Source organism: Ovis canadensis, chromosome 20 (assembly GCF_042477335.2).
Source record: "Ovis canadensis isolate MfBH-ARS-UI-01 breed Bighorn chromosome 20, ARS-UI_OviCan_v2, whole genome shotgun sequence".
Lineage (NCBI taxonomy): Eukaryota > Metazoa > Chordata > Mammalia > Artiodactyla > Bovidae > Ovis > Ovis canadensis.
In genome coordinates, this window is record NC_091264.1 from 35,684,115 (window position 1) to 35,697,432 (window position 13,318).

The window sequence follows — 13,318 nt, forward strand, 5'->3', positions numbered from 1 at the left end:
AGCAATTTCTAACCTTTCAAACTATAGCATATTTTTAACACCTTTTAAAATACTGTTTTCTTCGTTTATGTAGTAATTATTTAGATATATATTTAAACTCAAGATCTCTCACATTATATAATGCATTTTCCATTAAAGCCGCTGTGTTTCTTATTATGCTTTGGTGTATATTATAATTATTTGTGGACACTTAAAACCAAAAAATTCAAGACAGAAATCAAACCAAGCATATTAGATTGCCTGTTGTGATATATTAGCCTAGTGACTAGATCCAAGATAGAACATATAAAGCAACCCCAGAACATGAAGATGGAAAAGAGTTAACAGAGGTCAACAAATACAATTGTTACAGAATGCATATTGCCAAGTAGTAGTAACCTTCTTCCTGTTTTACCTTTGTGTCTTCCATCCCTTTTAAAAAAAATTCTCTAAATTATTTAGAATATGAAAATTGATTAAGTTTTAAGGGCAATAATGATAACTGTCTTTGGACTTCTTTTAAGAAATAACAGTTCTTTGAATTTGTGCATGTAAATATTTGACAGGAAGCATTTTAAACTTCCAGGCAATGGCAGCGTGAAAAATGGTTCCATACTTGGAAGACAAGGTGAAAGATGCCTTGCTGCCAAAATGAGTGATGGCATATTGGCTGCGATTAATATTCTTTGTTTGGAATCTGGGCCAGAGGGAGATTTTAATAATAGTGGAAGTGTCGGGAATTAACCTTAGGGTTCTTATACCACTTATAGATATCTGGGCTTCAAAATTAAAGATCAGGTCCTTAAGCAAGGTTTTCTGGACCATCTAGCAAAAGGGAAGGTATTATATACCATTGTTTCAGAGATGCAAATTAACCTAGATTTGTCCTTAAACTCAAGATACTGAATGAAAGGTCAACCAGCCTTTGGTGATGGGAAAGCACATGGGTGATGTATATAGCATTTTCCCTTGCTATCTGAATCTGCCTTAGATTTATGACTGTCGTCTGATTCCTACACATGGATGCTGTCTGAACAGAAGTGCAGTGAAGTATAAACAGGTCAAGGCCCAGCTACAGTATACTATGCACATACATGTATAAAGACATTAAATTACACTTTATCTTTACCTTAAGAAATGTAGTTGGAAAGCAGCAGGATTCCAGATAAAACTGAGTTTTTAAAATTTTAATATTAGGCTATTACTTGAACTTTAATGCACATTCCATGAGTTAATTTTTTGATATGTTGTAGTTAATTCTGCATTGAAGTAGGTTTTTTTTTCTGTAAGTGAGAACTTGGGAAGATTGGCTTTTTCATACTACTGGCTTCCCTGGTGGCTCAGACGGTAAAGAACCTGCTGGCAATGCAGGAGACCTGGATTCAGCCCCTGGGTCAGGAAGATCCCGTGGAGGAGGAAATGGCAATCCACTCCAGTATTCTTGCCTGGAAAATTCTGTGGGCTGAGGAGTCTGCCAGGCTGCAGTCCACAGGGTCACAAAGAGTCGGACACGACTGAGCGACTAACACACACACAGCTTATGATACAGATCTATATCCTTCAGTAAGAACTTTGTTGAGGTCTAAGTCTCTACTGAAGACATGAACTTTATATTGTTGATATATAAAATGTATCAGGTAAAGAGGATGTTAGTGTTTGAGGGTGAGTGTTGTTTTCCAAATGCATATGAAAAGCACAGGTCAACTTGTGAGTCTTAGTGGTACTCTTTCTAATTTTATAGTTTGTTGAAAATACAGAGACATTCTTTTTTACCTTTTGAAATGTGCAGTTATCTTTTAATAGATATGTTCACTTTTATTCTCCAGATCTTGTAAATTTTGATGACATAGCTTCCTCAGAGAACTTACTACATCTCACTGCAAATAGACCGAAGATGCCTGGAAGAAGACTGCCTGGCCGCTTCAATGGTGGACATTCTGTGAGTTACATTTACTGTTGTGAAGCACAGACCATTTAGCAAATCCAGAGTCCTTCTGAAGATAAGAAAGAGGGGAGATTTATAGTTCCAGTGAAGTTTAAAAAATCAGAAAGACAGCTATACATAAGTGGCCAAGGGTTGTATTTAAGAGATATGGGGAAAGAGACCTGTTCATTTCCGCAGAATGTGGAATGGAAGATTACAGAATCAGAAATGAAGTTGTCCTAAGACCATAACCATAGAGCACAGTGTCGAAAGGGGACAGGGGACCTGTGTAATCTACTTGTCCAACAACAGTAATTAGAATTGAGTGGTACATGTTCACTTCAGGAAAAAACGAGAGCATTCCCCACCCCCTATAACTTCTTTTTATGCTTTCTGTACATCGCCTGGGATTCTGGTAGTACTTTAAGTATTCATATATTACCTCTTAAGCACTATTATGCTTTTAAGTTAATGTAAGTAGAGAAATTTTTTGCTGCTAATAGACAAGCTGTTTTTCCATGCTTTCGTTATGCAACTATGTTATTCAGCATGAAATTATGTAACATCCTATTAACAACAACGGGATATCTGGAACAGTAGCTGCTGAAACCAGTGATAAAAGTTGCTTACTTTATTAGCCAGATGCTTACTACCTTTTCTTTCTTTGGTGTTTTCTGTTTCTTGATTTAAAAAATAAAATCATTTAGCCAACTCACAGCCCAGAAAAAACCTTGAAGTTACCTAAAGAAGATGACAGTGCCAACCTAAAGCCATCTGAACACAAGAAGGATTCATGCTACTCTCCAAAGGTGAGGTGCATTGTGGTCTAAGATTTGCATAATTTGTAGTGTTCTTTGTGAACATCAGAATTACTGGCTTTAAAAGTGTCTTGTCAGGAAGGATTATTTCTTAAGCCAAGAAATAATGCCTACTAAAAATAAAATGATTACTGTTAAAGTGATGTTGCATTATTCTCTGCAGATCTCTTTTTAGGAGGGTTACATTATTTTAAATGAGTAGCACAAATGCTACATGTTTCATAATTTTTAAGGCGTGGATCTCTACATTTGTTTCATTTCCCATTAAAACCCATGCTATTCGGCAGAAGCCAACAGTTCTTTACTCCTTACATCATAGTGAGCTTGACACCATAATAAACACTGAATGAACACGGGAATGACCTGGATTCTTCCATCTGTTACATGGTGTTGAGGGCCTTTTCTAGACCCTTGCCATTTAATTTAAGATAGTATTGCAAAAACTTATGTTTGAGAAGATTATTCCTGCTCCTCAGATTCATTGCAAGGCATCTGACTGCCATTCAGATTATCAGATACACTTAGTGTGATTCTCTCAGCTGACAGCAGTCTGTTGAAATTTTATCAATACCTGCTGTTACGCAAGTGAAATAGGAAAAGGGTATCAGGCCATGGATTCATTTTAATGCCTCTTTGGACTACTGCATTCTTTATAGTTGCTTTGCATTGGAGCTCTTTGGATATTCTAAACAGTAACTAATATGAAAGATCAAAGTAGTACCTTAATAATGCTTTTATATTCTTGCTTCTAGGTGTTCCACTCGGCAACCATAAGATAAATCTAATGGATTTTTTTCTTAAATGAAACTTTGACATTTCTCAGAAAAACCCTTAGTAATTACAGGTTTATTCTTTGGTCGTTTAGTGGTTTTTTCCAGTTGTGAACATCAAGCTGCTTTTTTTGATTTCAGGTTTATCATTTATCTTGGAAGTATTACTTCAGTTATTTATCTCCTTGTAGTAAAAAATATCTTTTGACCTTATTAAATATAAATACAAATAAAATAAAAAATTTCTGTTTATTATGTTTTCAGCTGCCTGTGCACCTTCCAACACCTTCAAGTACCTCTAAACCAAATACAGCTACTTTTCTAACTCCATTAGAAATGAAAGCGAAGGTAGAAGCAGAAAATTCCTTGGATGAACTTAAAGCTCAGATTGTTGAATTGCTGTATGTTGTGGAAGCACTGAAAAAGGACCATGGGTAAGTAGCCTTTGTGTTCTTTGAGTACTACTTAACACACTTGTAAAGAGTTCTTCCAAATTATATCAAGTAAAGACGTTTGTAGTATGAGCAAGTTTGTTTTCAAAGAAATTTTTTAATAGTGTCTCTCTCCTCTTGGCAAAAAGCTGAAATTAGAAAACAGAATAATTAGAAACTCAGTTATTCTAATTATTCTGATTAGGAATTGGAGAGCTTGAATAAGAAAACCTAGCCTGATTATGAAAAAGGAAAACCAGTTAAAACAGGAAGTAGTAGCTCGATTATAGACTAGGTTCCAGCAGTTTGATTATAGAAAAATGGCCAGTAGGCACATGAAAAGATGTTCAACACCATTGGTCATATTAGCACATGCAAGTCAAAATCACAGAAAGATACTATTTCGTGCCCACTCAGATGGCTATAGTAAAAACTATGAGCAATAACAAGTGTTTGCAAGGATGTGAGAAATTGGAATCCTCATGCGTTGCAAGTGGCATGTAAAATGGTACAGCCACTTCGGAAAACAGCCTGACTGTTACTCAGAAAGTTAACTGTCATGTTCCCATAGGATCCAGCAGTTCCTCTCCAAGGTATAATGCTGTCCAAGAGAATTGAAGACAAATGTTCAAACAAAAACCATATATAGTGTTATTCATAATAGCCCCAAAGTGCAAACAACCTAAATGTCCATCAGTTAAGGAATGAAGAAACAGGGTGTGGTCCATCCATATGGTGGGGCGCCTGACTACAGCCAGAAGAAGAAGTGAGCTGGTAATGCATGTTATAGCACAGATAAGCCTGAAAAATATAATTTGAAGCTAGAAATGTCAAACATAAGGGTTAATTAGTCTTAAAAGTGCTAGCAAATAAGATTCATCTTATTTTGGATCTGGGATATGTCTGCCTGTATATTTGGTTTTCTTCTCCGAGGACTTGGATCACTTTTTGTTAGTGTTGAGTTGGTCATTTATAAAATAAATGGGTTGGAACATCTTACATTTTTGATGCCACGTGTGCTGTTAAGAACTAAGAAATACATGTACAGATTGCCCGTAGATGCTCTTAAATATGCTGTAGAATGAATAAAAATATTAATGACCTATATTTTAAAGCATATATATCAGATCTTTTAGAAGTCTTTCCAAAGACTACTTTAAAAGTCTTGAATTCCTCTTGGAAAATTAAATAGAAGGCAAAATGACTATATAAAAGGGTAGAAGTCTAGAAAAATGAAAACACGAGTTACAGGGAGAAGAATTGCTGGCTGAAGTTTTTTGCTATTGGTTTGGATTTTGGAGTTTAATGTAATATTTAAGTTTAAAAAAGAGAGAAAGACATATGTAAAGTTCAGGTTTGTTATATTAAAAACTATAACTTGTTTTGCCCCGTGACATATTTTCGCATTCATTTTAACCACCTTATGTGAGCTGTGTGTCCTGCCTCAAAATGGATGATAACTGAATATGGAAAATTACCTGTAGTCACTTAAAAATTTCCTTCTCTCAGATTTGCCCTGCTTTTGCTTTAACTGTCATTTCGAATTGTTTCAGCTAGAGAATTTGAAGTTTTTCTAATCAACATGGTTGTTTCCTTTGCAAAATTTTTCCTATGTTCTGGGATATCAGCCAACAGATTTGTTTGCCTTAGTCAAATACATTTATTAATTGAAAGACTTAACAGCAATAAATAACTTTGTTTTTAGGAAAGAACTGGATAAACTACGAAAAGATTTGGAAGAAGAGAAGGAAATGAGAAGTCATCTAGAGGTAATTCATTTCTTCCAGCATTGAGATTGTAGTCAGCATAAACTAGACATGTTTTTTCCAACCCAACTGGGCGATTGGTTCCACCACAAATTATGCTGTCTTGCTTTGGTTGGACACTCCCTACCATGGGTCACCATTTAATTAATCTCTTGCTGACTCCCTGCTGCATTCCATTCATTCGTTCAGCAGATGTTTTTGAGCATTCACTCTTGGCAGGCATGAGGCACACGGGATGCGCTCTTGAATGAAGCAGACACCGTTCTTGTCTTTGAAAGTGTCTGGTTCTAGATCTTTTGCACTCTGTTTCTCTCTTGACCTGTAGTTTTCTTCACAGTTATACTTTTTTCCCCTTTTTTTGCTTGGGGGCAGGGATAGTGGTGATGGCAATGAAACAGTTTTAGATTTGCTGACTTCGCTTTCTCACTGAATTAATTTTACTTTATAGCTAATGTCATCATCTTCACTCTGCTGATGACTGACAGTTTCACTTATTTATCTTCCCTTTTTTCCATCCTCACTGACTTCTGTCGTCTTTTGTATTTTTTTGTGTTTGAGTGTTTCTCTGCATATCTCAGTGTTTCCTCCTTTTCTGAAGAGGCTCTTCCCATTTTGTATTTAAGTCTTGCATACTCCTCCCTATTTTACCTTACCTTCTTATTTAGCCTGTTTCTTTTTGTTCTCACTGTGGAACAGCAAACATGGAACTTGTTAAAAAAAACAAACAAACTTGAGCTCCTCTTCTGACGTAGCCTTGTGACTTTCAGTTCAGAACTGCGTATATGTCAGACTTAGCACTTCCTGAACATTGTCTCATTGGACACATAACAACTTGTAAGCATCATTGTTCCTATTTTAAGAGTGAGGAAACTAGGGTTTAGAATGGTTAAGTCAGCAGTGGAGCTAACATTTTTTAACAGAAGCAGCCAGACTTCAGAACCTTTGCTCTTAGGTATTAAGTTACACAGCTTGAATGAGGAAGTCACTTACCTAGTTTAGCTTTACTTGTTGAGATACTATATGTGAAGGTATTTGGCAGAATATCAAAACTCCGTTTTTGCTTTTTTTATCTGACATGTACCCTTGATTGGTACTCTCCTTTCTTTGCCTGAAAATACTCAATTTTCCTCTTTATTCCAAAAATAAAAAGCCCCCCTTAGGTCTTGCTGCCCTCTTGGTCTGTAGTTTTCCCTTTTCATTCGTGATTCATTTGTTGCAAAAGCACAAGAAAAGCATATATTTGTAGTCAGTGATTCTTCGCTTTTAATTTAGTCCTTAACCCTTTGCATTTTGGGTTTCTGAAGGCAGCTCCTGTGTCTCTTCAGTTTCTCCAGCACTTCAGGTTTCTACTGTTCAAAGTGTGTTCTGGGTTCTGTGACCCTGCATTCTTCTGTCTGACTTCTCGTCCCCCCCTCACCTAAGTGAGGTGCTCCTGCAGTGCTATCCTCAGCCCTCCTCTCTGTATCCACGGTGCTCACCTGTGCCCAGGAGTATGGCGATCAGCTGTGGTGCATCTTCCACTGAAGTCTAGTTCTTCTTTTCCCAGCTTCTCTCTTGTGTTTCCAGCTAGTAGTCTTCTTGAATGTTCCACTTAGCATGTCCCCTGTTACCCATGATACCTTCTATTCAGATTCTGATTTTCTGTTTGTGTCGAAAGTTTGTTGCCCTTCTAGTCATGCAGACGTGGGACTTCTGTCTTTTCTCATCCCACTGACTTTTCAGGTCTCCTGGCTTTACTTCCGAAACGTCTCCCTTATTCCCACCATTTCTGTCCATTTCTCATGCTCTTACCTTCTGTTTAGTTTGTTTCTCTCATGAAGTCTTTTATGTCCCAGTCCTAGTTTATCTTTCTTTGCTCACTTGCTTCTTATCCCCAGTTGTCCCTTACAGTTGATTTGCCTGGATTATTATTATTTATCATTGTTGGCTGTGCTGTGCGGTGTGTGGGATCTTAGTTCTCTGACCACGGATTGAACCCTCGCTTCTGTGCAGTGGAAATGCAGAGTCTTAACCACTGGACTGCCAGGAAGTTCCCTGGTCTGAATTTTTGCTCCTACTGTATTTTCATGGGTGTCCCTTTTGTCTCATCTTCTCATGCCCAAGTTCTGTAGAATTCTCAAGGCCCTGCTCAAACAATGACATTCATTGAGTTGGCCACCAGTCCCCTGATTAAAAGCAGTTTTTCTTATTTCAAATTCATGTTGTTTAGTTTTATAGGAGATGAATAAGTAATAATTTTCTATCTTGTTGCTATTTATGTTATATACTTATTTTGCCCGTTTCTGTACTGTTGAAGATGGGATCTTTTTCTGTTTCATCTTTGCCCATAGCTTTTAGTACAGTGCTGTATACATATTAGATTGCTGACAAATTTTTGTCACACTAATGAATGGTAGGAGATACATAATATCTTCTAAATGTATGTTAAATTCCCAGTGTAAAGCATGGTAGACATTTAAAAAAATTTTTTTAATGTTTCTTGAATGTTGTTCCTTATATTTTTATATATAACAATATTCGTATATGGAGATAAGGTATTAATGTTAGCAAGAGGAACTAATAATGCTAAATTTGTACCTATGACTTAATTTGTCATAAAAATTATGAAAAGTCAAATGAATTATTTGTTTCTTATTTTGAAGAATTTCATCTAATTTTTGTTTCCCAGCAAAATCAGCTGTTACTTAGCTTCTTACTGACCCATGTTATACATTTTTTTAAATGGGAAAAATTTGACCCTTATATTTGCAAAAGTGTACTTTAATAAAGGCAATAGAGTTTTAGGATCATAGTTTTAAAGGAGAAACTATGTTTTCCTCCAAATTAAAAATAATACTTTGAATTACTATAGGATTAACATTTGTTGTTGTTCAATTGCTAAGTTATGTCTGATTCTTTTGTGACCCCATGGACTGTAGCCCGCCAGGCTCCTCTGTTGGTGGGATTTCCCAGGCAAGAATACTGGAGTGAGTTGTCATTTCCTTCTCCAGGGGATCTTCCAGACCCAAAGATTGAACCCACATCTCCTGCGTAGATAGGCAGGCAGATTCTTTACCACTGAGCTACCAGGGAAGCGCTAACATTAACATCAGATAGTATTAAATGATACTGTGGAGTTATAAAAAAATCTAGTAATGAACATAAACATGCTAAAAGAGAAACTCTAGCTGAAGATTGAGGCTATTTTGTCTCAATCCAGTGCTGCTAACATGTTTAGCTAATAATCATCTTAGTCAAAGAATAATACCAGGAAATATCCTGGAATAAACAAACCGTTCTTGAATGGTTAGGATCCCTTAGGAGATGGTGAGCTTATTGAATTTATACTTTCTGACAGTTGCAAAATGCTCATCGTTTAGTAATGAACTGTTTGTCAGAAGTTAGCCATAACATGCATTATTTTTATGCCTTATGGGGGAAAGGGATGATGGGAGAGAAGGATGATGCTGTAAGGAGAAGGTAGGCCCTGAATGTTTCTACATGCAGTGAATGGTCAGAGATGATCAAAATATCTCCACTGTGACCTGTCTGTCCTGGGTGGCCCTGCATGGCATGGCTCATAGCTTCATTGAGTTATACAAGTTCCTTCTCCACGACAAGGCTGTGATCCATGAAGGGGATACAATTGGGAAGAGAGTACAAAAGCTGTGGCTTTTAAAGCCTTAGACTTTACCAGTACAAGTTCTGCATGGAATCACAAATGTGGTATTGAATCTCTTTTAGCCTCAACTTAGTTATTTGTATTATGTAAAAATTAAAAACAACTCTAGAGTTACTGTGAAAATTTTGTGAATTTTTCTAACTTTCTTTTCAGTGTCTTAAATTATGAATTTCTATTAAGTGAAGAATGTCTTCTACCTAATGGTGGAAATATTTATAACCCATTGACTGAAATTTATATGTATTCCTGGGCTTCAAAGGCAACTTAATCTAGAACATACTTGTTTACAGTTGAGGAAATTGAGACCAAGTGAGGTTAAGTGATTTACCAATATTATTTAAGCAGTAAGTGAAAAACATAGAACTAAACTGGTCCTGCTTTTTGGAAAAAAAAAAAAATTCTGTACTGCCCACTTTGTGTAAGTACAGGTACGAGTATATTTCTTAATTTGGTTTCGAGGATGCTCTTGTTCTTTGCAGGGCTAAAGATTTTCTTACAGATCTTCAAATACATTACTTAACATTGTTCTCTATAAAAGCAGCTGTAGGTACTTTTGTTGTTGTCACCTACCACTAAGGAACTTGCATTGTGACATTGTCTTCTGTTGAACTTTTTAAGTATTTATCACACCATTGGAAATTGGATTTTAGATTGGAAACCAAAATCTGGAGGCTTGAAATTATGATCAGATCTTCTCGATTTAGGATGAAAATAAACACACCTTACTAAAGTAAAGATTTTTAATCTGTTGCTCAATTTATGTCTTGTATTTTAGGTGGAAATAGAGAAGCTGAAAAAAGCATTCCTGTCTTCCTGAGGTGACGGGCACCCAGTGTTCTCAATGTTCCAGGGATTCAGAAGCAACACTATGAACTTCAACTGAAATAACAAATGCTGATGTTGTGATAAAGAATATGAGTATATGAACTCATATACTATATGAATATAGTATATTATATCTATAGAAAAGTTGTAGGTGGGAGGGTGAATTTTTTTTATATATTTTGTTTTGCCAATATGAAAAAAAAAGAGGCCTTATTTCTTATGTGCTGGGATTGCAAACTTTTTTTGTTTAGTTTGCTTTAAAATACTACTGAATCTGTATAATAAGGAAAGAAAGTTCACAATAGTTTTTTTTTTTAATCAAAATTGTAGTATTATTTTTAAAGAGATCTATACTATAAATATGGTGGTATCTTTTCAAATAATCTGTAAAATATATCATTTGAGAGGGACAGTTTAGCTTTATAGTAAATGTAGCCACTACTTTTCCCATAAAACATAAGGGATATAAACTTTGTATATATATATTTTTTATGTTTAGCTTCTTAACCCAGGATTACACTGTTGTGCCTGTTTGTTTGCAGTGCTGTTTGTACTCTGGGTGATGAAATAGGAGTTTCCTAGCTATGAATCAGATTACTCACCCATGCATATAGTAATAATTAATGAAATAATCAAAATAACTTCTTCAACTTTGGGAATATTTTATATTGCTTGCACTATAGGATTCATAAAAGGAATTTAGTTAAAATGTATCAGATTGTTAAATATATTGGGGAAAATGTGAGCTATATTTTAAGCTTACATGAGGTCTAAGAAACTAAAAATGTCAATTTAACCCTTAAACTTGTTGTGCCTACAAACAACAGCACATATAATATGCAAACACCAGCCTTATTGCTGTACTTCTCTGCTTATTTTATGGGCTCAAATATTAACTCATTTCATGTTCTTGTGATTTAATTCTTCGTGCCCCTGCCTCTGATTTTTAATAATGGAAATGCAGAAAACAAAATTTCAGAACTTCAGTGTCCATTTTCATACTTTGATGCGCTATCATTATGTATATACTCAGGTTTTACATTGTGTAATTTACCTGCTAGACTAATCTAACTGGTGGAGATGTTTTGGGCTATCATTTAGGTACCAACTTTAAAAAGAGTATCTAGTAGATTATAAAGCTTATTTAAAACCAAATATAGTTGTCCATTTTCAAAATGCATTTTCACAAAATGGATGAAGAGCAGATTCTTCAGAGTCACTTACGAACACTTGAGCATTTTAAAATGTTATCTACAGATAATATGCCTCAACATATGTGAGTTTATATTAAAAGTAAAAATTTGATTTTTTTTTTTGCAAAAAGATTAGACTTTAAGCTTTATTATAGCAAATGACTTTCAGATTTTAAATACCATCTATCATGCTTCTATTTGGTATTGTTTAAACCCCCAAACCGATATTTTTCCTGTAAGTTTTAGTCTTACAGTACTGAAATCTTGTGTTAATGAAATTTTGTCATGTTGTTTCCAATAAAAGAAGAGTGAAATAGAAAATAATAGAAACTCCAATACATAATTACTTGATGTTAGATCCACAACTTTCGTCTTTGGGGGAAATCTGATTGTGTATTGAGTGAATACATTTTAACTTTTTAAAGTCCTTGGGCTCTTCTGATGAGGCCACTACTGAACAAAATTGTTTATTCCTCATCTAATGTTTTTAAATGACTTGTCAAATGAATGATTTCTTTCTTCTTAAATAAATTGCATCTAATTTTCTTTTAATATGAAAGTTCTTAGGTAGAAATAAAAAGTGTATCCTGGAAATCATCCTTCAGCTTGATGACTGTAAAGTCTTATGAAGGGACTCCTGCCCACCCTAATAATAGGGTAGGGGAAGTTTCCAGAGGATTTGAGGCTGTTCTTAAAGTTTTTGTTGATCATTTTCTCACCAGTGCATAAGATCAAGATGGTCATGAATGCAGAAAGACATTTAAAGTGTTTGCCTCAGTTAGAATTGAAAAATAATAAAGTAGCATATCTGTTTTCCTGCCCTTGACCAAATAGTAAAGAAAACCCAACAAATTCAAAGGGAAAAATGATTACTTTAATCTAGCAATTCACCAGTATTTGCTCTTGATATAGGAATTGTATTAATTCCTGTAAAGTTCATATCACAAGATGCTGTGTAATAATAATAGCTTTTACTTGGGGATAAATCTTTTTCTCTTTTTTAAAAATAATGAGTGAGTATAAATGACAGAGGAGAGGTGAACTGCTTGGCATCTGTCATTGCCAAATTGTTAGTGAATGTGTTGTTCAGGTTTGCTGTTCTTTGAAATACGTCATATTACTAATTTTTGGAATTATATTTTAATATTAGATGTACAGTGTGTATGTATGCGACCACTAGGCTTCGGTCATTCTGTAAAGCTATTACCTCTCTACAAAGTCTAAGTCTGAAGATAGGAAGAGAGAATGGGCCTGGTGTAACAGAGGATTCTCTTTTTATGCTTCTTACTGTGATCACAGAGAAAAACAACAAGAACCCAAGTGCTCTCTAGATGTATTGGTAAACATTTTATGCTTGCATTTAAACTTGAAATGTATGACTAGAATGAGACAATCAGTTCAAATCAGCAATGAGAAGTGTTAAAATTTAATGGCCTTGTATTGCTGTAGCAATAAGATGACCAGGTGCAATGACTTGATTTAATAAAATCATCTTTTTAAAAGTTGCTGCTATGAATATTTTTAGCCATAAAATTTTACCCTTGTTATAGGCTAACTCGCCTTCAGTATCTATTATGTAATGCAGTTGGTGTTGTGGTATTCTAACATTCCAAAAAAATAATAATATATATTTATGGGGAAACTCAGAACAGTAGACTTCACTGACTTGTTTACAGGTGCTGTAAAAAGCATGCTTCTCCTTCAAAAAGAAAATAAAGAATAGTGTTGCCAGTTGTGTCGGTCTTTATTATTTTTTCATTAACTTCAGCTTATGCTTACTGCAGAGGATGACGAAGATTATTTTATATTACTTTGAGTTTTCCAAATAAAACCGTTTTAGTCGCTCAGTCGTGTCCAACTCTTTGCAATCCAAATACAGCAGTGCAAACAGGAAGATATAAAGGCATTAAAAGTTCTAGACTTGTATGATGTTTCCTGAACCTTTGTGAGT

General features: G+C 35.1%; 1 protein-coding gene across 2 annotated transcripts in view; it reads left to right on the forward strand.

Annotated features, from left to right (window-relative positions):
• CD2AP (CD2 associated protein) overlaps positions 1-13,102 on the forward strand; it is an 88,044-nt gene extending 74,942 nt beyond the window's left edge. For both annotated transcript variants that reach the window (XM_069563352.1, XM_069563354.1), the window contains exons 14-18: positions 1,806-1,918; positions 2,611-2,712; positions 3,756-3,925; positions 5,628-5,691; positions 10,125-13,102. In XM_069563352.1, the coding sequence (XP_069419453.1) occupies positions 1,806-1,918; positions 2,611-2,712; positions 3,756-3,925; positions 5,628-5,691; positions 10,125-10,166 (491 nt within the window). In that variant the 3' untranslated portion in view covers positions 10,167-13,102. The remainder of the gene's footprint in view (positions 1-1,805; positions 1,919-2,610; positions 2,713-3,755; positions 3,926-5,627; positions 5,692-10,124) is intronic.
• The last annotated feature ends 216 nt before the right edge of the window (positions 13,103-13,318 follow it).